The 25,467-nt window shown below is 38.5% G+C and overlaps 2 protein-coding genes across 2 annotated transcripts in view; one reads left to right on the top strand and one right to left on the bottom strand.

Moving 5' to 3' along the window:
* Window positions 1-13,357: 13,357 nt before the first annotated feature.
* The window catches only part of ppp3r1b (protein phosphatase 3 (formerly 2B), regulatory s1ubunit B, alpha isoform, b), a 31,043-nt gene continuing 18,933 nt past the window's right edge, over window positions 13,358-25,467 (bottom strand). Inside the window, exons 3-6 of the mRNA XM_084714638.1 lie at window positions 16,896-17,072; window positions 15,746-15,805; window positions 15,049-15,233; window positions 13,358-13,562 (exon numbers count right to left, since the gene is read on the bottom strand). Of these exons, the coding sequence (XP_084570764.1) occupies window positions 13,515-13,562; window positions 15,049-15,233; window positions 15,746-15,805; window positions 16,896-17,072 (470 nt within the window). The 3' untranslated portion in view covers window positions 13,358-13,514. The remainder of the gene's footprint in view (window positions 13,563-15,048; window positions 15,234-15,745; window positions 15,806-16,895; window positions 17,073-25,467) is intronic.
* LOC146329357 (E3 ubiquitin-protein ligase TRIM39-like) lies at window positions 19,302-22,152 on the top strand. The gene is made up of 2 exons (XM_084714624.1): window positions 19,302-19,485; window positions 20,378-22,152. Exon 2 carries the CDS (start codon window positions 20,393-20,395, stop codon window positions 22,037-22,039), a length of 1,647 nt encoding a protein of 548 aa, XP_084570750.1. The 5' UTR covers window positions 19,302-19,485; window positions 20,378-20,392; the 3' UTR covers window positions 22,040-22,152.

Below are 25,467 nucleotides of genomic sequence, written 5' to 3' on the forward strand. Positions count from 1 at the left end.
CGTGCGTGCGTGCGTGCGTGCGTGTGTGTGTGCGTGTGTGTTGATACCTCCAGATGACCTACAGCAAACAAGACTGTCAGTGAGAAGACTGACTGTTTCTCAATGGTTCCTGCTGAGTAGAGCATTAACCAAATATAATGAAGAGGAGCAGATCATTACTTAGATAATCGTATTTTTGACGCTATATTTTGTGGTTTTGGTGGTGGAAATAGTACTGCTTTTTTTCCCCCACAGAGGCCTTCAAAATCAATAAAATATTAAAGTTCCTCTTTGTAGCTTTAATCTGTTCATGATAAGTGATGGAACCATTTCTTGACAGACAACAGTGAATCCATATGCCCAGCACTTTGATGCAGAATCTCCAGCTACAGCTCAGGCTTCACATGTTGTCAGTGAGCATGATTATACCAAACCTGGCAACCTCACTGATAAAACGTCAGGAATCTGATGTTGACGAAATCCTTCCAGTATGTAACTGCCCCGATTAAACAAAAAAGATAGAACATGTTAATTAGTGAGTTTTAGAGGTGAACCTCTCAGAGGAAGTGTTCAGTTTTTTAAGTGTGGTTGTATGAGGTTAGTCAGTAAATTACCTACAGTAGATGGAGGTCGACTCGCCCCCAGTTTGGAAAAGCAGCAGCATATGAGCCAAATATCACTCTCTCCAGACCAACCAAACTCCATTGGTCATTATACCTCACAGAACACAGGAGACACTGGTCTGCCGCTGCCTCACTCTGTTACTTTGTTTGTGTGATTTTGTGACTTCAGTGTTTTGAAGCCATAGTTTGGATTCAACAAAGTCCCACAAAAACTATCTAACTAACAGAGAGATCAGCAGCTGCCGCGTTCTGTGAGGTAAAATGACTGTTTTTCCCAGTGGAGTTTGGAGACACTTATATTTAGCTGTATAACTGCTGTTTTGTGTCAAAAAAAGTCTGTCTCACAGAAAGGTAAAGTGGTCAAAATATAACGCACACTTAAATATAAGTATATTATCTTTTGTAGGTGTCTAAAATACGTCTTGCTGCTGACTCTGTCCACAGCAGGACAACTTCCTACATCAGTACTCCTGCTGCTTCTCCAAACTGTAGGCGCATCGACCGCCATACTTCAAATAATCCGAACTATCCCTTTAACTTTTTAACAGAGCCGGCTAAGCTGTTTGCCCCTGCCCCGAGTCTTTATGCTAAGCTAAGCTAACCGCATCCTGAGTCCAGCTCTGTACTGAACTCACAGACATGAGGGTTGAATTGATCTTTTCATCTTATCTAAAGGAAACAAATAAATGCATTTCCCAAATGTTGAACGATTCCTTTAATGCCAGATTATATTAGGACAGCTGAAAAGTAAATATCTGATGCACGACACGTCTGTTTGAATGGGAAAATGTTTGATCAGAAGCATTATTTGATTTGAGTACTTGTTAAATATGTCATTTTATATGAAAAGGTGTCATCTGCCTTTAATTAAATAGTTGTATATTTACTCACAAACAATAAAGTTTGAGAATGAAGTATGTCTGTTTAATTGAATGTACATTTTACATCGTGTCCTGACGTCTCTGGAATTTGGTTTGTATCTCAAAATAAAATAGGAGTAAAATAAATGTTTGTTTCGTGATCTCAGAGTGACAGCGTCACCTGAAGATCAGCCGGTGGGACTCACCTGTCACCTGTGCGGTCAGGTGGGCCGGTCGGCCTCGTCAGGTCTCTTCATTAACAGTCTGGCAGCTGTCTGATGGAGCAGATATCGTCCCGGCAGGTAAACCGAGCCTCGTTATCAGCAGACAGGTGTGTAACTGTAGTCCAGCACGCTGCTGCAAATCACAGGCGGCACACAGATGTAATCTGCCTCGGTTTAATCACGCTGCCTTCGTACTCCAGGATTCACTTTACTCCATTTGTAAAGGAAATTTCTCTCAAGTCTTTCTTTGCCAAGTAGACGGAGTTTTTTAATTATAAAGTAGTCCGTTTTGGCAATGAAAGTCCTGAATGTCAGAGCAGTGTGTGTTTTATATAAATCAGCAGCTGCAGTTTGTGTCGGGAGAGAAACACATTTATAAACTCATTTTAGCTCATTTTTCCATTATAGTTATTAAAATCTAATCTCATTGGTTGAAATAAACATCAGGTCAAGCCAGTGAAGTAGCCTGAGCTAATTCTGACAGTGTTAACAGTCTGCAGGAGCCTCTGTTAGCACTAAAAACAGAAATATTACATGTTATTGATACTGTTTTAATATTTAAAATGGCAGCAGACGGGCTGAAACCAGGAATTTCTTGTTTGTGGTTTCAATGGTTTGTGTTGGAGAGAAAAGTGACAAATGGCAGATAGAAAAATAGATTATCCAGAACACAAACTGTCCAAACCTCATTATTACAAATCAATTCAATCATTCAGAGGAAAAGAAGCAAATCTTCACGTTTGTGAAGATGAAACAAGGGTTACAAATTGTAAGCACTTTCCTTAATTGATAATCAGTAGGATTAATGATCAATTAAATGATTGTTAACATCATGACATGACAGCATCACAGAGCCGAGGAAACGTATAAAGACTTCATATTAAACACTTCAATATCAGATCATAAAGATCATAAATAATGATAAATAATATTTCACTATATTTCAATTCTTTCTTTGTTAATCAATTAAATTTTACTGAACAGTTGAAAGATTGAAGCAGTTAATTTCTGTTAATTTAATTGATTCATTGATTAATTATTTCAGATTTACTTATATAAACTGTTGAAACTTAATTTCTTTTAGGGAGAAAAATCTTCATCTTAGAAGCAGGCACTTTATTTTTGACATTTTATGGTGAACGTTCCATAACAACCTTCATGTATTTTATATTCTGTATTTTATTTCAACTGATCTAAGAGAAAACTAGACTTCTGCACCTCCTCCAGGCCAGAGAGGCTCGATCTGATCATCTGCCGATATCGATACCAATCTGATCTGATACCAATCTCTTTGTATCGTTATTGATTCACTTTGCTTAACCTGGCCATCTAAAATAAAACTCTCACACTGTGAAAAAAAAAATATTCCACTGCAATAACAGAAGAAATACATAAATGTTTTTTCAGTACTGCTGCGTCTTTTTATGAAACTTTTTTAGCAGCATTTATGATCATTTTTTTCACTCTTCAAACATTCAAATTTAAAATAAATTTCACCTCTTACTTCTCTGTTTACTTTGAGCTAATGGATCGCAAAGAATTATACCTTTTCTTCTTTTCCAATATCTGATCCATTGATCTCGGCCTGAATCGGACTGATAACTACACTGAGTACTGAGTCAGTGTGTGACGGTCGGTTGGTAACCAGGAAAGAAACTCAACCATCAACTGTCTTGACTTTTCTCCAGAATCACTTACTGCTCCTTTAAGCCCCGTCAATGTTCTTCATTCCACCTGTGGAGGTGGTGTGAAGTCACATGACCTCATAAACGTGGACGCGTTTCCAGCTTTGAGAAATGCTAAACTGCATGAACCAGTCGGGTTTCTTTGTTTGACAGCAGCACAAATACAATCTGCAGTGGAAAATGAAATCAAGAAAAGAACCTGGAGCCAAAAGAGAGTCGAGCTGAGCCACGCAGTGGAAACGTGGCATTAGGTGTGAGTGTTTGTCAGGTGGAGGAGGAGGAGGAGGAGGAGGAGGAGGAGGAGGAGGAGGAGGAGGAGGAGGAGGAGGAGGTCGTCTCCTGCCCCCTGGTGGCCACAAGTTGATTAATGAGCTTTAATAGAGTCACTGTGTAAACATACCATTTCTCACCCTGCAAGAAAATCCAACATCCACATTTGAAAGGCAAAGATGGAGCTCATGGTTTGCTGGTTTACATGAATACCTAAACGCACGCGCACACACACTGTCTCTCGTGTGTGTGTGTGTGTGTGTGTGTTGGTTACCTGGCGGGCAGCTGAGCGCTCTCATGGCCTCACCTGACGCCTGCAACAACATGGCTGAAAGTGTTTACTGCGGATCTTCTTACCCGCTGCAGCCGACACTTACCTGCAGGTGAAATGAAGTTACCTGAGAGTTACGCTGAACTCTGAACGACCTCCTCCACCACCTCCACCTCCACCTCACTCTGCTCCATTAATTATTCCCGGGCCAATCACAGAGGATAGTGACAGGTGAGAGGACAGCTTGGTGTCCGTCCAGCTTTTACAGACGACATCCACACTGATAAAGAGCGGGACAGGTTTCACTTCGAAGACGTTTTCTGATGTCCTCGATGCGTTAATGTCACACAGCAAACAGCAACTACACAAACTACTACATCATAAAACCCTGCTGATACTGTGAGAAGGAAAAATGAGAATTTAAAAGGTAGAACAGACACCAAGCAGAATTTAAATGTTCCTGCATTTAATCCCAAAAATGAGACACACACGTTCTTTACTAAAGAAGTGCAGATACTTGTGTTTAAAAAATACACTCTACTCTTTACTGAAGTACAAGTGAAAAAGTTCAGGCTCTGAAATGTCTTCAAAGTATAAAAGTAAAAAGTCGTCATTTCTCCACGGCAGTTTTGTCGTGTTGTTACGGCTTTTTAGTTTTGATAGTTTTTCATCTTTTATGTTATTTGTCTTGTTACATCTTCTTCATCTTGTTAGTTTTTTTTGTCCATTTACATCTCGTTTGTCTTGCTGTGTCTTTTATGTCATGTTATTTTTCTTGGTCTTATGTTTTTTTTGTCTTTTGGTGTCTTTTTCATCTTGTTGCGTCTTTTACATCCTTTTTTGGCTCGTTATGTCTTCTTTGTCTTGCTAGTTTCTTGTCTTTTTACATGTTTTCTGTCTTGTTGTATCTTTTACATCACATTTTGTCTTTTTACATCTTCTTCATCTTGTCAGTCTTTTTGTCGTGTTGCATATTTTTTGTCATATCTCATCTCATTGTGTCTCTTTCATCTTGTTATGTTTTTTGTCTTTTGACGTCTTTTTTGTCTTCTGTTTATTTTTTGACGTTTTTCATCCAGCTGCATCTTTTTCGTTGTTCCTGCATTTCTTGTCTCATGTTGTTTTTCGTCTTGTCACATCTTGTCCGTCTTGTTCCATCTGTCATGCGTGATATACACTGATGGACACACCAAGTAAAAGTCTTTCCTCCCGTGTTATTCTTCCATCCATTCAGGATGAAGTCAGTCCTGATGTTGGAGGTCGGTGCACGATGACGCAAAATAAAATAATCAGTGATTCCCCTCAAATTCATTAAAACTACATGAAAGTAATGAGCCTGTTTTTAAAAGTAAGGAGTAGAAAGTACAAATATTTCTGTTAAAATGCAGAGAGTAAAAATAAAAAGATGTCAGAAAAATAAATACTTACAGTACAGGAACAATGTATTTGTACTTGTACACAAAAAGGAATGACGTTGAAGCAGCTTCAGATCATTCAGAGAACCAGAGAGACGTTTCAGTCTGCAGACTTTCATCTTGACTCGTGTGAAAATAAATCTGGAGTCCAAATCACAAACAGATGAGCAGAGTCCACGAGAGGCGGCGGGTTTCGGGGTCTGAGGGTGCAGCTGAGCGACTATGAATGAGACTTTTAATTGGCGGCGACGGCAGCAACTGGCCGACGCCTCCCGCGGCTCCATTAGCAGCGTTCAGACCTGTAACCTCAGCTCATCTCGTGCTTCAGCTCCGAGGGTTTAACAATATTCTGTGGCACAAAATATGAAACGTTTTTCATCGTGGAACTAAACAGTTGATCTCAGTTTTAAAGGACGTCTCCACCTGCGTTCTTTTCTGTGAATTTCAAATAGAAACTCAGCCGTTAGCAAAAAGCAGTGAGGTAGGTCGCAGCGCTGATGCCCCTCCCCTCAACCTCTGGGGTTTATTTGTATCAGCGTCTTCGTGTAGAAACTTACGTCGCGTCATGTGGGAAAATGTGACTGAAGGACTTGTGAAAACAGCATTCTGACACTAAAACATACGTAGTTTGATCAAAATTTGAATGTTCAGATTTGAAAACATAAGTAAGAAAACTGAGAAGCTACAGAACAACATGAAAACCTCAAAAAGAAAAAAAAATCAATGGACCTGAAATATGAAATAAGTGAAAACTTAACAACCTTTGAAAATGAAAAATACGACAAAATGATTTACATTTTTCTTCAACAAATGAAAACTTAATGATAAAGTGAAATGGACAACATGCTGCTGCTGTAATGTCTTGTTGAATTTTGCCCTTTTCTAATGCGACACTTCAAAATGTGCATAAATGTTGCTGGAAATGCAGCTAGAGAACATTTTTTAGGAACAGATGAGTGAATCAGCTTCAGGTTTGATTAAAGAGGAAATCGCTCTTTAGACCGTCGCCAAGTTTGTTTAAACTTTTTTGCAAAATATTGATTTCTTGAACTGTTTTCAAGATGGATAAATTGAAAATTCACATAAAACAATGATATAAAGCAAGAGAAATCAAATTGTAGATTTCATTCAGATAAACTAAAAAGTGGTTGATCCTCCTCCGCTGCAGTGAAACCTTCTGGTTGAGTCGGACGTGAACTTTCATCTCCATCCAACTGACTGATGGTGTTTAATTCTGAACTACAGTGACACTGAATGAGGAGTCAACACAGTTAACTGAAAATAGACCTTAAAATGAAAATTAAAAGTTTCTGTATTTGCTCTTTTTCTCTCACAGTTCCTGTTTTTTTTCTCTCATCCCTGGATATGTTATCTTTCCATCTTGTCCTTACTCTGATTTTCTTCATATTTTATTTTTATTTCACTTCTCTCTCTCCCACACTGTCAGTGTGCTTGTCATTTCCTGTAGTCTAGCTAAATTACCACTGTAGTTTTATGCGTTTTCTACATAATTATATATAATTTACTTGAGAGCAATCTGACAAATCGTCACTGTGTTAGCGTTTTTGATTCATTGACTCGTTGAAATGAGAAGTTTTTTATCCTTAAATGTCTTAAATGTCCACTTTATAAAACACTCTTGCTTTAAAACAGATCATTTATGTTCTCTGTCCTGTAAAAAACCACAGAACTCCAGAACGTCTCTTTATCATGAGAAAAACAGCCTGTTTTCAGTTTTGTGGCATCACATTTTTCAGGTGATTTTGAGGATTTGTACGTGATTTGTTTGGCTGAAGAAACAGGACAGTTGTCTCATTCCTTTCTCCAGTTTTATTAAAAAAAAAAAAAAAAGAATCAAAATCACCAAATTTGGACACGTAGTTTTTACTGGACGGTGAAGATCTGATCTTTTGGTTTATTTTAAACAGTTAAAGTATGAAGAATTAAAAGTGGAGATTAGATGGTTGCTTAATAACCGACAAAATGGCAGCTGTATCGTTCCTCCTGAGGATCATGTTCTGCTAACAAAACAACCTGTGTAACCATGGTAACGACAAACAACAAAGATGGTGACAGCTGGACCCTCTGTTTGCTTCGATGGCATCGATATTAGACTCAAACAATTAATGAACTAACAATAATCAAACTTTTAAAAGTGTGGAAGTTTATTTCTGCCACTCACTGTAAGAAACTTTACCATCAGTTAACTTTGGTTTTAATTATGAAAAAAAAAAACATTTATGAAAGACAGATGATTTTCTATGAGTGATGGGAGTGGGCTTCCATATTTCTTTTCTGTTTTTTGTTCCATATATCAAAGAATAATTTAGTTTTAATACAAGTTGTGTCATAGTTTGATAGTAACTCAAACTCCAGTGAAAGCTGTTGATGTGTGTGTGTGTGTGTGTGTGTGTGTGGCGTCACACTGACACCTGCTGGTAGAAACAGATTTAAAAGTCCTTCAGCCTGTAACTGTCACATCCTGTATCAGTGAGCATTAGGTGGCTGTGTGAGGTACTTATCCAGAGTCAGTGTATCACCTACAGGAAAAATCAGTCGACTGTAGAGCACCGCTGTAGGAGGCTGAGCAATGTACTGCTGTGGACAGGGTCAGCAGCTAAATGGAATTTTAGTCATCTAAAAATGAATATCAGTATCTGTATTTTGATCATTTTTAGTCTTTTCAGTTGAGAAACCTACGTTATTTAAGTCAAATATTGTTCTCTCCAAAGCAACTGAACTCTTTTTACCTCACAGAACACAGGAGCTGCTGATCGACGGCTGCCTCCATCTCTTAGTTTGTTAGTTTTGTGTTGTTGTGTGACTTCTGCGTTTTAAAGGGTTAGTTCAGGTTCACCAAAGTCACACAATACCACAAAAAAACTAGCAGATCGCGGCAGCAGCAGAGCAACGACTCCTGTGTCCTGTGAGGGAAAATTACTGAATTTTTCAATGGAGTCCGGAGGCTTTGGCAAAAGAGACATGTGGCTTATATAACTGCAGTTTCCTGTCAGAATATTCTAAATATGATACAGATGTTTTAAAGGTGGAGCTTTTTTCAGTGGTAAACCAGCAGCAGGACATTGATTAGCTTCCTACACCAGAACTCCTGCTGCTTCTCCAAACTGTCGACCTCCATCTGCTGCAGGTAATACTAGAGCTGCAATGATTACTTTATTATTAAATAACTATTAAATTGATCACCAACTATTTTGATAATCGATTCATCATTTTGAGTCTTTTTTTAAGTAAAAAAGTCAAAATCCACTGATTTTAGCTTCTTAAATGTGAATATTTCTTGGTTTCTTTACTCATCTCTGACAGTAAACTGAATATCTTTGAGTTATGGACAAAATAAGACATTTGAGGACGCCATCTTGGGCTTTTGAAAAAACTGATCAACGTGTTTTTTTTACTATTTTCTGGCATTTTATAGACAAAACAACTAATCGATTAATCAGTAATGGAACTAGGTTATACACTAACTATGGAAGAACCTCACACAACCCACTTAAAGAAATCCAAACTATTCTTTTAATGAATGTTTTGAGCTCATAGAAAGTTGTGTACTTATACTTCTTAAGTACTGAATGCTTAATTCTCGGTGTTGCTTACATATTTTGTATCTCAGCAATGCAGAAAACATCATTTTCAAATTATTTACTGTCAGATTCTTCTGGACTTTTGTTCCTCAGTCATTTATGTGAAGAAAATATTAATTACAACTCAAACATGACAGGAAATACAACATTACATAGTATTTCTACAGTTACTTTGAAAGAGAAACTAAATACTGCTTTAAGAAGTATTTGTTCATTTCTTTAAATTCTTCAACCAAATACAGGAAATCATGTTGACCTCAGTGTTTTTTGAGCTCATCCTAAAGATTTGTAGTAAAACTCGTTAGATCGTGGAACTTTTACAAACGAGACCTGAAGATCACAGCGTGTTTAACAACTTTCAAACAGTTTATTTCTCATTTTTCCATGTATGAAGTTTCAGTGATGCAGCAGAGATGAAAACAGATAAAAATCTAAGACTGAATCCATCACAAACATCCCTTTAAAACCAACAGAAAACATTTCAGCACCGACCTGAAACTAACCGAGCAGGAAGCTTTGACACCAAAATCATCAACCCAAAGAAAAAGAGGAAAAAAACAAATACAGAGCGAGTGGCGGGCGACTTAAAAACCTTTGTGATTACAGTTATTTCCTTTTTTTTTTAGTCATTTAAACCTTTTATTGGCAACATCTACGTGCTTGAAATGTTTTATTTTTCACCGTTAAACATGTAAACACAACACGGTCTCACTGAATTTCATGAAATGAGCCAAAACTCTGAAATGCAAAATTAAATACAAGATAAATTATGTTTAAGATTACATATCCTCACCATGAAACACATGATCTGATAATAACAAGCCTGACACAGTTTTTACGTTTAAAATATGAAATAGCTAAAGAAACAATCTTGTTTAAGTTCTATTGAAAGTAGCTATGATCTAACTATTAAACATGCATCAAAAACTCTCCATTTTCTATTTTATTTTATTGTATAACTGTATAAAAATTCAAATATTCTACCTCCTCGCAGAAAATGATGTCTTTTCAGTGCAAGTAGTCACCATCACACTCTCTTGCATGCACAGGATAGATTATTTGCATTTGCAAGACATTTCACTCATTTCATTAAATTTTGAGACCAGTCTGGTAAACTTTGAAAAAAGACCTTTAATAAAGCTTTAAAGAGCTTTAAGAATAAAACCTGATCTACATGCAAACAGCAACGGGCAGAAGAAGAAGAAGAAGAGATCAGTTCACACGTCATGCAAACACGTCACAAGTCGTCCGTTTCAGGTATAAAAGTCTTTTTGCAGCGCGTCAGTAAATAAAATCGTTCAGTCCGGCAGCTTCCCGCAGCGTTAACCGAGTACAGCAGCTTTTAGCGTTTTGACGGCCGTTTTGTTTTTTGTTTTTTTTTCTTCTCGTCCTCGGCACCTTCACCTTTTTCCCAAAGAAAGTCAAGATTATAAAGATGTGACTGTCTGAAGCAGAGGAGCTGCAAATTTACACACAGATTCACTTCACAAAATCATTCAGTCTGGTCTCTGCTGAAGATGAAGCTTATTTAGTATTTCCAAACAGTTTTACTAAATCTTATAGGTGTAAAAACACACAGAACTATTAAAACCTAAAAAATGTAAATGAGTCTTTGCAGCCTGCAGGAGTCCAGCATGATGTTAAAGTTTCTAACGCGTCACCAAGCAAACCTGTAAATATCTCATTCTGGAGAACTGGGACGAAAAACTTATATTATTTTTTTAACTCCTCAAAAGATCAAACTCTTGGCTTTTAAACCTCGTAACAGATCAACCTCCCCGTGATTCAGTTTTTAATAAATGTAGACGTCAACTTACAGTCAACAAAATGTTCACAGCAGATATTTTATTTTTTAAAGTGTCTCAGTCTCTTAATGTTAATCAAACACATTTTAAAACTATATTTTTCATTTATCTTTGATTTAGAAGGACTACAGAGTCCAGAGAGTCAAGTTTATCAGTGTTTGAGCAGTATTCCTGCCTTTTCTAAACCAGGCATTGACACGGGGTCCTCAGGGTATAGCTGACCCTTTTTGTGCCTGATGAAATCATGTTTTTGTAAAAAATTTGACAGAAATCTGAGACACGAAAAATCTTATGTAAAACAAAACTGATTATAGTTATCAGTAGGTATTTTTAATTTTAGATTTTAGATTTTGAAGATCTGAAGTTCTGAATTCTTGTGTGAAATTCAAAAACTAAAGGAAACCAAAACATTTTAAAAATTACATCTATTTTACATATATATCAATACATGATTTGTCCCAGTTCTCTAGAATGACTGATAAATGTAGGAGAAACGTCTGTATACTTCCTAATTTAAAGGGTATTTTTTAACCTGATGGGTTTTGATGGGACAGTTTTCAGAAGTGGTCCAGTACTGAGTGAGACGGCTGCAGCCGTCGGCTGTGAAACAGGCTGCAAGGTGATTTTTACAGGCAGAGCGCTTCATCTGAAAGTGTTTGTTTGTGTCTGACAACATGGAGAGAATCACTACAGAGACCTTTTTGTTTAACCAGAAACAGCAGATTTATTGCTCTCATCTAGGGATACAATCAACCATCAATTAATGGATCATTAATTATTTTATATATGAAGTAAAATTTAATCAATCTGCTATCTGATAAAGATCAGAAATATAAGAGGTTATTATCTGATGTTCAAGTACATGTTTTTAATTTGTAGGCCATGTAACGCTGTCAGAGAACGTTGCCATGGAAACAAAACTTTGATTGAGGAGAGAAAAATGCATTTGGTATTGTTTAGTACAAGCAAAATTTTTATTAATCAATTAATTCATCATTAATGTTACCAATGATTGATTATGGAAAATGCTGAGAATTTGCAACCCTGCTGCCTCCAAAAACAGTAACTTTGTCATCGTGAAACAGACTTCATTCAAATTTGACAGAAACAAATTAAAACTCTTTTTCCACTGTTCCAACAATCACCAACTCTGGTTTGGTTGAAATAAACCTTCAGAGGAGCCGTGGGGACAAACGGCACGTAGAGCCAGAATATTTTCACATCTGACTCTGTGAATTTAAGAGTTTATTTTGAGGAAAAACACAGTTAGTGATTGTTGGAGCAGTGGAAAGACGAGCCGAGCTGTTCTTGGTGAATTTTATTTAGTTTCTGTTGAGTTTGAATGAAGATGATGGCGATAAAATGGCCGTTTCTGTAAATGGAGTCTGGTTAGTTTGGTGAGAGCAATAAACAAAACAAACAAAAAGGATCTTTAAAATAGTCTATTTCTGTAGATCTTTCTGAAATGTTGTCACACAAACACACACTTTTAGAGGATGCACTTGGACGGTGCGCGGTTGCCCTGAAGGATAACACTGCAGCTTGTTTCGTGGCTGAGAGCTGCAGCTTCTCGCTCAATATCGGACCAATTTCATAAACTTTTGTCCCGATTTGTCACTTTGACACAAGAACAGGAGAAAATAGGCTCCAGGTTGAAAAGTACAGACATTACCCTTTAATTTTCTTCAAATGCACAGAAAAATATTCTTGGCTGACTGCAGAAGCCAAAAAGCCTGACCTTATTTCATAAAAATGAGACTTTTATTTGTGTTTGTTCGGACATGCAATCGTCCACTTGCTCCCCACTTTTCACTGAAGATTCCTGCAGTAAATCTACAAACATTTATGTGAAGCAGATTCCCGACTAACATCAACTCATCCCTGACGGTATGAGGCATTCATGGTTATCATTATTACCACTTCCCAACTTGTAAATAACATTTAGGTCAACATGTAAGTCCTTATATAACTTGGACTATATGACTTGGTGCTCTATAACACAAAACTACCTGAAAAAGCAAAGAAATATGGCTGCTCGTGTAAGCCAAAGAGCATCATTTAAAAACATGCAGTGCCCTTTAATTGCCCCTTTATTTCTGAAAAAATGCAGCCGAACACGACTGTAAAATCAAGCTGTTCTTTAAGTGTAAATAATACAATAGTCCAGTAAGATAAATGCATTCAATAATACAATTACATCTCTAAAGTAAAGACACAGATTTTACCTGTAAATTCAACTGCATGTCAATAAGTTCTTGTTGGCACTTCATGCTGTTTGTGTTGTTCTGAAATCAAGTAACATCACCGCTAACTACACCCGTCCGCTAAAGTTTACTTTCTTTAAGATAGACTTTCTTTGATTCTCAAAAAAAAATAATGACACCAAAATAAATATAAAAAACCCACATACCTCGAAAAACCAGTAAAACATACAGAGCACATACACACTCAAACACACACACACACACACACTCCAGCTCTCCTTCACCAAACTGAAACCGTCGCTCTGCATTAAAAAGCCGTATGTCAGCTTTTAAAGTGCGACGCCGAGTCACTGAGTTCCTGTTCAAAAAAAAAAAAAAAAAACCTTGGTGAAAGTTTGGCTTCTGGAGGCTCGGGGGGAGGGGGGGGAGGAAGAGGAGGAGGAGGAGGATGGGGAGGAAGGTGAGGAGGGGATTTTTCACAGAGGAAATACTTCCGTTGAAAACAGACACGAGCGTTTTTGCTGGACGACGTCTTCAAGCAGCTCTTCAGTAAATGGAGGGAACGAAACAAAGTTGTCAGACGTCCACCACCATCTTTTTGTGAATGTCTAATCCACCGACGACCTGGAGGAGACAGGAGGAAGTGAGGTCACACACAATATTGTCCAATCACCACAATTTCTCTGCAAATCTGACCAATCGTTGTAGTTTCCTGTGAGTTCCAGTGATCACAGCAGTCCCCCTCGCTAAAATCATACATCAATGAACCGACTCAGTATTTACTATTTTATTGTATGTTGCATCAGGGATGTGAACGATTAGTCGACTATATGATTAAACTGAAGCCACGCTGTGCGTCAGCTAACGTCAGCTCCAGGTAAACAATGTTGTTTACTCCCAGACACCGTCATGTTTTGTTGGTTAATGTGTGATGTTTGTACACATTTCAGCAGCATTTAAAATACGTTTCAGTGACTGTAGACTGATTAACGACTTCAAATGGATCTTAATACACAGTATTTTTTCTGACAGTGTTTAACATTATCAATTAACAAATTGTGCTCAATTTCAGCTGCTTTCTGATTGGTTTCTTACTGTTAGACTAGACTAGTCTGAATTAAAATGTACGTTTAGTCGACATGCTCTCTGGTGTTACATTCATAAGGAGAGAGGTGCTTGTTAATCCATTATTTTCAGGGGAGGAGGGGGACACACAGACTTGATGTATTTTATTTGTGAGTAATAGGCTGTTTACTGAACATTTACTGGCTCCAAACTGATATACCTGTACTTCACGTACAGACACAAAGACAGAGAGTAAGACTACGTCACCTCTGCTTCTCAGTCACAGTGGTTACACTTTTCCAGATTCAACGCAAACGACACTCGCTGCAATTTTTGTAATGTGAAATGCAAAGCAGGCGAAGGCAGCACATGTAACCTGAGGAAACACCTGGTCAAACACTCACGATATCTAATAATCTGAAACCTGAGGAGTGGACTGGGTTTGACTGAAAGCCCAGACATTTTCACCAGCAGCAGCTAACGTTAGCACGCCTGCAACCAGCAAAGAAGTCGAATGCTCAACGGTGAGGCACCGACATCTTCAGGTGATTAATTAGCTTGTTAGATAAGTTCTTGTTGAAGATTATTGAGCTTTTTTCACCGTCTTGCTGGATGTTATTTAGCATTTTTAAAAATAATATTGAAACTTTTTACAAGTGAAATGACATTTTTTGTTATTACAGAGAGTAAAGCTCCAGGTACTAATCCTGCTGTTCAAAAGTGAACAGTGTGGCTCATAGTGTCAAACCAACAGAGAATTATTATCAGCTCTTTTGGCTCATAAATCACTTTCAGGTTTCCAGCAGGAGTCAACAGCTGCTTTCAACAGAAAGAGGCCAAAACTTCTGCAACACTTCACAGAACAAAGAGACCATCATGTTTCCGCTTGTGGACTTGGTCTCACAATAAAAGTTTTACTTTATACAGAAAGTGTTGCTGTAGTTTTGACCTCTTTCCTTCCGTCATGCACTTTGAGATGAGGGTTAAGTTGTGGCAGAAATCTTAACTCCATCTCAGGAGATGAGCCTCAACCATCTGTACTTACAGCGCAGAACTCTTCGAAGGATATCCTGCCGTCACCGTCTTTGTCTGCGTTGATGATGGTTTTGTCGACGATCTGTTGGAGCTGGGTGTCCTTCAGGTTGTTGCCCACCATCATCTTGAGGACCTGGAAGAGCTCCCCGTTGGATATGTAGCCATCTTTGTCCATGTCGTAGATCCTGAAGGCGACTGAGGTCAAAGAGGCGACATGGAGGAGTGATGTCAGCGTTTATTTATGAGGTTTGTTTGAGTCAAAGCTGCTGAGTTGTCAGGTACTTTCAGTACTAAAAATTAAAGGATATTGTATATTTTTAAACATGTGGTATTGAAAAAGGTATTGACTACATTACATCCATGAACAGAGAAATTCACCTCGTGATACTGAGGTCGACTCAGTCTAAAGATGTAACACATGCAGCATTTCAAAGAGCAACAAAAAGGTTCTTCTGGCTTCTCATCAAGAAAAAAATATTACAATGTGCGATTCAACATGTTTCAATGTACTTTAAAGAACGTACATTTGGATTTTTAAATAAAGTGTACGTCCTAAAAAAAAATCTGGCTTTTGCTGAAAACTAGCAGAGGTGGCTAAAGTACATGTTTACATGAGATTCAGTCTGTCTACATAAACATAACTGAGTTCAATGATCATAAAGAGGCACCAGACATGAGAAACAAACTGCAGGATGTTGGACACTTACAGCGTAACTTCTGCTCCTTGTCTCCTTTGACGCTGAACTGGGAGACTCCTTCAATGAACTCTGTTGAAGGACAGAAAACAGCATCATCAGGTCAAACTGCAGCTCAGACGGGGACAACATGAGGACGGGTGAGAGTCAGGACAGGACAGCTGGAGGTGAGTGTGTTGTCTCAGAAAAATGTAAAGAATAATTCAGACTAATTATTTGTTAATGAGTATATAATTTGTTAATATTACAAAGATCAGCTACAGATTCTGAGGACACAGTGTCCCAGCTGTTTACAAGATGCATGAAAAATGTCAGATATCCAGAATTTAGATATTTGTATCACTAATCCCCCCTCTGTCATCTGCTTTAAAACAGGCTGAATGACATCAACAGTCTCTTATTTCTGATTGTCTGATCAGTGCAACAGACAAGTGAAGACATCAATAATACTCTGACATATGTTACAAAAAGGAACGGGACATTTTTAATAACTAAATTTGACCAGACAGCTCTTGTTGGTTAACGGTTCATTTTCAGAACAAACAGGACAGAGTTCAGAACAACTGCTTACATTTCAGGGCTGTGCTGAATTTTTCAAGATCTCTAGTAAGTTAAGATAATAAACCTGTTGCTGGTCAAAGAAAATGACCAAACATCACTACACTACATTCTGACACAAAAATGTGTCCATCACATTAATCAAAATGATTTGTACTTTCTTTGAAACTTATTTGTTTGTAGGACCAGAGTAGAACTGAGGAAAGAGACTCTTCAAGTCCTGAAAAGCACTTTTTAAAAAAATACTTTTAAAAAGTATTTCATGGTAAGTCTGCATGAAAATGACACTGGTGAATTATCACATAGCTACCATGAAACTTGTGGGTAATTTCCAGCCACTACATGAAAAGAGTATTTGCTAATAATCACATAATTAACCGTGACATCTGGGGATTAACTTGGGAGTATAGTATAGATGGATAAATAGCACTATAGATAAGAGGGAAAATATGTATTTTTGATTTTGGGTGAACTGTCTCTCTGAATTCAGGGACAGAAAACCATATCTTTAATGCCAACAGGTCAATTTTAGGACTGAGGTCAACAGTAGAGTAAAAGTTGAAACTAAAGAACAGAGGACATGCCCGTCTCATGATTTATTTACCTTTAAAGTCGACTTCTCCATTTCCGTCGGTGTCGAATATGTCGATAACTCGCTGCACGAGGGGATTCTGTTGGAGCTCCGGTAAGGACATAAACTCCTCCACACTCAGGGACCCGGAGTTATCTAGGTCGAGTTTCTTAAATCTCTTCCCTAGCCTCTTAATCTCATCAGCATCAACTGAAAACAAACAGAGAGACATAAGAGTTATTAACAGACAGAACAGACAGACACACACAGTCTCTGCAGAACAGGAGAAGATTATTTGGACAAACGCTGGCTGACCACCGTGTTTGGACGACACTTCTGCCTGTACTGTCTTAAACCACCTGGTGTCCACCTGTCTCTCATCTCGTCCTCCCTGAGCCGCCTGCAGAATCCAACAACGCGACCAAACTCACCTGGTTTCTTGTTCCTGCTGGCCATGGTTGTCCAGAGCTAATGGTCTCTCACTGCACCAGTCAGGCTGAACCTTGTGCTAACGGACCTCCTGGTGCCGCGCTCTAAGCTCTAACACCGGGTCATGTGACACCTCTTTCAACACTAATCACTCTGCTGATAACCATGAATCAGCCACACACAGTGGAGGTGTATTGTGTTGGGAACCCGGTGGAGATACTTTACCCCGTCCTTTTAAATAATCAAAAATCTGGAGAATTTCAGGTCCAAAGAGATAAAAGAATATCTCAGACGCATCAACAACAAGTGCAGCTCAAAGAAATGATCATCACTTAAGACCCTCTAACGTGTTGTGGTGTCTGTATTTGTTGAGACCCTGCAGCTCGTTGCTCATATTTCCTTATTCTTCCTCACTCTGTTGCCTTGCTAAGGATTAGGGCTGTACAGTTTTCAGCTTCACAATAAAGTCACAATGTGGCTGAGCACAACATAAAAATTGAATCAGAACTACATCACTCAAAAAAAAAAAAAAGAAAGAAAGACATGTTTGCATTATAGTGAGGTACTGTACAGTCCCTCCAGGATTTTGCAGACTTTTTCTGGGATCATTGCGGCCTCAAATGCCTCATTTCATGACACATTTTCTGACAAGTTGCGATTTTTTTTGCAATGAGAATTGCACAAAAACGGAAGAACAAAACAGCATTGTGCTAAGTAACCGTGCCGAAAGGGGTCAGGATTGCAACAATTCTAACAAAATATGCTTTACAATAGATGAAGAAAAGCCCCTAATGAGGCAAAGTCTTAAGTACAAAACTGCTTTAGAAAGTGTACAGAGCACTGATAAATGCCAATTAGAATGAAAAATCTTGTCTTCTTTTCAGTACCCCTGACAAAATAAAAAATAAAAATGTAAATGCAAATAATAAAAAGTAGATAATACATCACTGAGATATAAATGTGTCAAGTTTGCAAGTGGTAGAACTGTCAGGACGCTACGATGATTGGTCAAAGTTGCAGAGTTTGGACAAAACTGCAAGGTCGTGCACAGACACGTCAGATTCTCTGATTTCAGTTTCTTCAGTGTGACCATATCTGGTTTCTTTACTCCTTTCTAACAGTAAACAGAAAATCTCTGTTTGAAGACGTCATTTGAACTTTCAGACACTGATCAACATTCTTCAACATTTTCTGACATTTTACAGACCAAACAACTAATTGGTTAATTGACAAAATAATCAATAGATTAATTGACAATGAAAATAGTCGGTAGTTGCAGCGGTAACATTAACACAATGAGATTTTAGATAAATAATCATCAGTAATGTGGATACAATGACTAAGTGGGTGAAAACTGATCACTTTAAAACAAACATCATAACGATATCCAAAGTGTAAGACTAGTCTCATATGTCAAAATACTGCCTGAGCACATGTGTATATGGAGAAAAACAGGGTGTTAATTTTAATTCTTAACATTTCTTGAGACCTGGCGGCCTTAGTGATGTCTGAATATTTCTACAACAACCACTAGATGGATCCAAACACAAAGAAATGAAAAGCCCAAAGTCACCGTACTGCTGCCACAACCACCACCAAACAGTCCTGATACAACATGTGACTGTAGTGAGTTTATTATCCAAATCATCACATCTTATGCAGAAAGAAAATAATTTAAGACTTTATTATGAAATACTGTGAAGGAGCCAATTTTAAATTGTTTGGATTGTCCACAGATCAGATAAATAAAACTGTTTTGTTCCCCTTGCGGTGCCACAGAGACAGAGGTTAAAAATCCTCAACAGTCTCTCCCTATATTTATTTACCAGTTAAAATATACTAATTTTCACAGCAAAATGCTTTTTACACAGCATGAGGGAGTTTCAGCGCACATAATTACACCTTTTCACAAAGCTTATTCCTCCCATCTGTTTGTTTAAGTATCAACCAAACAATATAACAAGTAAAAGAAAGCACAGTCATCAGAGGGAGGAAACAAACCCTCCCAACAGAGCTGCAGGAGGAGGCGGAGCAACACTGAACAGAGGAGAGCTTCAACGTCACACTCCAGGAATGAAACTGAACGTTTGTCAGAGAGGAAGACACGTAGCAATCGAGACAAATATCTGTCTCTCTCTCAAAGAAAACTGAAACTGAGTTCATCAGGTGTTTCTCAACAACACAGCAGAGTCTGGTGAGTACAGCTGATCATATTCACACTCTCAACAACACAAAGCAGTTCCACTTTTTTCATCTCATACCGACACTGAGGCTGTTTGTCCACAGGCCCAGTATTCAGTTAGTTTAAACAGTCTGTTTTTTATTCTGTTCTCTGGAAACAGAGTCTCTGTGGTTTGGACTTCAGTTTGACAACTTTCCTGGTATTCTTGTTTTCTGATCACTTCTGACTACCAAAAGTTGGTATTTTGCCCAAGGGTGGTGCCTTTCCTCAGTGTTGTGTGCCTGATGCTTGTTCTCGTCACTTTCTAGATGAGTTTAACCTAAAAAAGTTGTTTATGAACCTGCTCTTTGCCTCAGCTCCGAGATTAAACTCACAGAAGACCAAAGAGAATCTCCCTGCTTTCATTGCTAAAATCTGGTGGAAACAATTAGGGAGGAAAAAAAACTGCTTTTCTGAGCCAATACAAAGTCTTTGGGGCGGCCCTTCATAATGAGGCGGTGACATGCAGAAGTTGTATGCTCACTACTGATGAGAATGTGAGAACAGTATAATTTCTGGTAGGTGTGTGCTTTAAAAAAGTGAGGGGTGTAGATTTGTTCGTGGTCCTATTAGCCACCATTCAAGCAACCCCCTAAAAGTCCCGTCACCCCCTTAAAAAAGACAAAAATGGGTCTATAGTAGGGAGGAGTTAATGTGTAAGCAGAGCTTTGTTAGCAGCCCAATATTTCAACAAATATTGATCTACGAAACATGATGCCAGCACGGCTTAAATGGTTGTGGTTGCTCACAGCTTGTTACAAGTCAAAACACTGCATATATAATTCAAAATTATTTTACTGAAGATGACATGTTATATCTAAAATATATATTATATTTATAATTAATGTTTTTTTTTTTCTTTCAGACTACATGTGTAGATATGGCTGCTGCAAAAATTCTGCCATCTGAAGATCAGTTTCTGTGCTCCATCTGTCTGCATGTCTTCACTGATCCAGTCACCACACCATGTGGACACAACTTCTGCAAAAGCTGCATCACTGAACACTGGAGTATCAGTGGCAGGTGCCAGTGTCCCATGTGTAAAGAGGTTTTTAACACAAAGCCTCAGATGAGAGTCAACACTCTGTTCTCTGAGATGGTTGCTCAGTTCAGACAGACAGCTCATCAGAAATCCAGCAGCAGCAACTCAGATCAACAAGTTGCCAAACCAGGAGAAGTTCCCTGTGACGTCTGCACAGGAGCCAAACTGAAGGCCCTGAAGTCCTGCCTGGTGTGTCTGGTCTCCTACTGTGAGACTCACCTGGAGCCTCATCTGACAGTGTCAGTCCTGAAAAGACATCAGCTGATCGACCCTGTGGAGAACCTGGAGGGCAGGATGTGTACGAAGCACGATAAACCTCTGGAGCTGTTCTGTAAGACTGACCAGATGTGTGTCTGCATGCTCTGCCCTGTTTTAGACCACAAGACACATGAGTTTGTTCCTCTGAAAGAAGAATATGAAGAAAACAAGGCAGAGCTGGGGAAGACAGAGGCTGAAATTCAGCAGACGATTCAGAAGAAACGCCTGAAGATTCAGGAGATCAAACGCTCAGCTGACCTCAGTAAAGAAGATGCAGACAGCGAGATAGCAGAAGGTGTTCAGGTCTTCACTGCTCTGAAGGAGTCTGTTGAGAGAGGCCTGAAGGAGTTCACCGACACGATCAAAGAGAAACAGAAAACAACTGAAAAACAGGCTGAGGCCTTCGTCAAAGAGTTGGAGCAGGAAATCGCTGAGCTGATGAAGAGAAAGACTGAGCTGGAACAGCTCTCACACTCTGAAGACCACCTCCATCTTCTCCAGGGTATCCAGGCCCTAAGCATCCATGACCCACCTCCCTCAAAGGACTGGACAGAGGTCAGAATCCGTCCATTACATGCGAGGACTTTAGAGAAAGCCTTGTCTCAGTTGGAGGAGACACTCAGTCAAAGGATGAAGATGCTTCTTGCTGAGTCAGAGCTAAGGAGGGTCCAGCAGTATGCAGTGGATGTGACTTTTGATCCTGATACAGCACATCCTGAGCTCAACGTGTCTGATGATGGGAAACAAGTGAGTCATGGTGATGTGGACAAGAATGTCCAAGACAACCCAAAGACATTTTCTTATCATCTTTGGGTCTCAGCAAAGGAGAGTTTCTCTTCAGGCAGATCTTACTATGAGGTTCAAATTAGAGGAAAGACTAAATGGACATTAGGAGTGGCTGGAGAGTCGATCAGCCGGAAGGAACAAATCATACCATGTCCTCAGGATGGTTACTGGAGTATACGGTTGAGAAATGGAAATCAGTACAAAGCTCTGGCTGACCCTTCAGTCCGTCTCTCTCTTAAGTCTCAGCCTGAGAAGGTGGGGGTGTTTGTGGATTATGAGGAAGGTCTGATCTCTTTTTATGATGCAGATACTGCAGATCTTATCTACTCCTTTACTGGCTGCTCCTTCACTGAGAAACTCTTCCCATACTTTGGTCCTGGTCGTAATGATGGTGGTAAAAACTCTGCACCTCTGATTATCAAAAATGTACATAATATATAATAATTCAGGCTACACCTTAGTTTTTAATGTTCTACAGAATATGTTTACTGATGGTGCTGATTTCTTTACACTTTTTGATTATATGTATCCTATTTCAAAGGTAACACATTAATTTGATGACTGGGTCGTGATGCAAACGTTATATTGAGAATATCTGTTTGAACGAGATGAAACACTCTTTATAAAGACACCAAATATGACAAGTTGAACTTTGAGTAAATTTGCAAAAACTGCTGTAATATATCTAGATTTTTTTTTCTTTGTGCAGCTGATTGTTTCAGTGTGTCATAAATCTTCATTTAAGACTGAGGCCTGTTAGATGCTTAACGTTTCTGCAGGATACAGTATGTGTTATTTTATACCAGGCATTAAATGTTTATGGATAAAGTTAATTAATAGAGTAGGTGTGATTGCTATTTTCTGTTTTGTCTAAAAGTGGTCTGGTTAATTACTTTGAATTGTTTTATGAATACTTCTAAGAGCCTCATGAGAAAAATAAATCTGTGAATGTAAAATTACAAAATGGAAACTGTAAAACTGTTAAACACAAGGCCTGAGAGAGCAATGACTCGAGCACTGGACAGGACTGACTTACATTGGGTGTATTTAATGAAAACATACATTGCGTTTGCATGTGTGCAGGAAGAAATGTTTGTTTCTGCTAGCAGTGAGTGAATATAGTTCAGCTGTAGCAGAGTGAACAGTGAGGATCACACTGGATTACATGCTGCATCTTTTCCTGTGAATCCCTCGAGTGTGTGAAGGCCAGTGGAAGTCACATGACTAACAGCACTATTACAAGGTTCTCATATTAAAATATACTTTCAAAAATTCTGAATATTCCATTTTTAAAACTATGGATTAACATGAAAACTGCTCCAAAAATGACAAGTTTAAACATCTACAATTCAAGCCAAAATGTCAATACTGACAACAAATGGTACTGTAGAACCTCATCCATCAGACATCCAACAGTCATTAGTCTAAATACAGAAAACTCTCAGTTCATTTTAATTCTGAACATTTCTTCAGACCTGACAGCCTTCTTCCTGTCTGAACACGTCTACACATGTAGACACTGACTGATGTTATGACGCAGAACAAACACTAGATGGATCACAGCACAAAGGAAAGAGGAGTCTGAAGTTCCTGTTCAGCTGCCAAACCAACAACCAAACACTTTGGATACATGAGAGTGAACACACTGACTGTCATGTACAAGATTATCACTCATGATGGTCAAAGATACATCTAACAACCTCTTATATGTTTTCCTTCTTCTTTCCTCCGTCTTCACCCGTTTCAAAATCAACTTGTCTCAAGAATTCGAAAAAAGTCTCATTATCTTGATTCTCTCTTCTGGTTTTAACACAGAAGCTGATTTCTTGAAAACCTTGGGAGAAGAATAATTAACTCATGTTTTGTGGCCCTGTTTTCAGTGTATTAGGTTCACCTGGCTGAGACTAATGCAGTCTGATACAACAGTCCTGCAGTAACTTAAGTTTATATCAAAGAGGGTCAACCAAATATCAGAAACACTTGTCAATAAAACGCAATACAGCTCAACAGCAACACAAACTACAGCTTCCAAAATGATCAACAGTTTCAACAAAAACATTATGACCCTCATGAAGGGAGGATTTATTTCAGGGCTGTTAGATTAGATCACAGAAGAGTCTTCAGAGTTAAAAATTACACATGTTTAGGTGTGTCTGTTGTGTCTGGACTTGTTTCACTGATCACCAGAACAAACTCTCACGTCAGTTGGATCAAGTCCAGGAGGAAATTTTCCCATCAGCCCGAGTGTTAAAAGGCTCCACCTGAGAGTCAGTGCTCGGTATCTAAACAATGTACATTAATGGACGATCCCTGCAGACCAGACTTAAGCTTTTGCAAACCTTAATAAACATTTTACAACAGTACACCTGCACCTTGTTCCTGTTTTTTTTTAAGACTGAGACTGAGGTTCTCATTTTTTTTCTCAGCCTCAGAGCCCTTTCAAGAATGAAAATCTACTGGTTTCTTCCATTTTTTTCCCCTGTTTAAAAGTTTTTCCTTACTCTTTCAATGGTCTACACGACAGGGGATGTCACACACTGCTGTACAGATGCAAACTGATGATGTATGATATTGGACGATCCAAATAAGAATTTGACTTGACCCTCCTAATGTATGTCCCTGTAGAGGGAGCTGGTGTCCATCGTTAATGAGTGACGTGTGAGGAAGGAGGAAGATGTATAATAATCTTTCAGCTATTTTAGATTTACAAATGAAAACATTAGTTAAACCATAAAGCCTGTTGTTGAATAATTAAATAGATGTTTTTATGTATATCATCTTTTCACAGACCTCCTGACAGATAAGAACCACTGGTATAAGACACAGTACCATAAATTAAAGATTCTTTTTTAACTTTTAGATTACTATATAAAAAAAAGACAGCAGAGGTTGTAAATCCTCTTATAACCACAGTAATAATTTGACAACAGTCTCTCCCTATATTTTTTTCATTTTCATGTCAGCTGTGTGGATGATTACATGGATACCCAATGAAAAGCTTTACTTTGCTATCATGACCTTTTTTTGTTCAACATTTCATCTCACCAATATATTTCATGTGTTTAAAGGTCTATAGTTTTATTTATGTGCATGTGTTTTTTTGATTTCTTGGTGGGGGTTTTTTGTTGTTGATATATATTGTATTTGTTGTCTAGATCTGATGGTACTACGATGATTTTACAATACATGACATTTTGTAGACATATGCAATGTCTCTCTCTTTGTGTTTGCAACTTTTGTGACAAAAAGTAAAGCTAAGGCACCTTAGCACCTTTTCACAAAGCTTACTCCTCCCAGCTATTAGCTGGGACAGAGCTGCAGGAAGAGGCGGAGCAACACTGAACAGAGGAGAGCGTCAGTGTCACACTCCAGAAATGAAACTGAAGGTCTGTCAGAGTGGAAGCCAGGCAGCAGTCGAGACAAATATCTGTTTCTCTCTTAAAGAAAATTCAAAGTGAGTTCATCAGGTGTTTCTCAACAACACAGCAGAATCTCTGTCAAACACTGGTGAGTACAGCTGGTCATATTTACACTCTCAACAACCAGGACTAACACTAAACTTCAGCTCTGCTCAGACAGGAAGTTCCATTCTTTTCATTTCGTACTGACACTCGTATTTATTTAACTATGGCTGTTTGATAATGCATTAACACACTCATTTCTCAGTCAGCTGATTATACACACTTCTACATCCCCTCTGATGTGCATCATTCAATAGTGTGCTGCCTGCCTATCATACATTTACTACAAAGCCATTTTTCCCAGGATGGTGAAAGTATGAGCCACTCTACTCTGCCTCTGATTGGCCAGTACTCGTTGCCTTCATTGGTTGGGCTGGTTAGGTTTAGGCTGGTTAGGGTAAGTACTCG

The sequence above is a fragment of the Lutjanus erythropterus genome, chromosome 3 (assembly GCF_056507025.1).
Source record: "Lutjanus erythropterus isolate fLutEry1 chromosome 3, fLutEry1.hap2, whole genome shotgun sequence".
Taxonomy (NCBI): Eukaryota; Metazoa; Chordata; class Actinopteri; order Lutjaniformes; family Lutjanidae; genus Lutjanus; species Lutjanus erythropterus.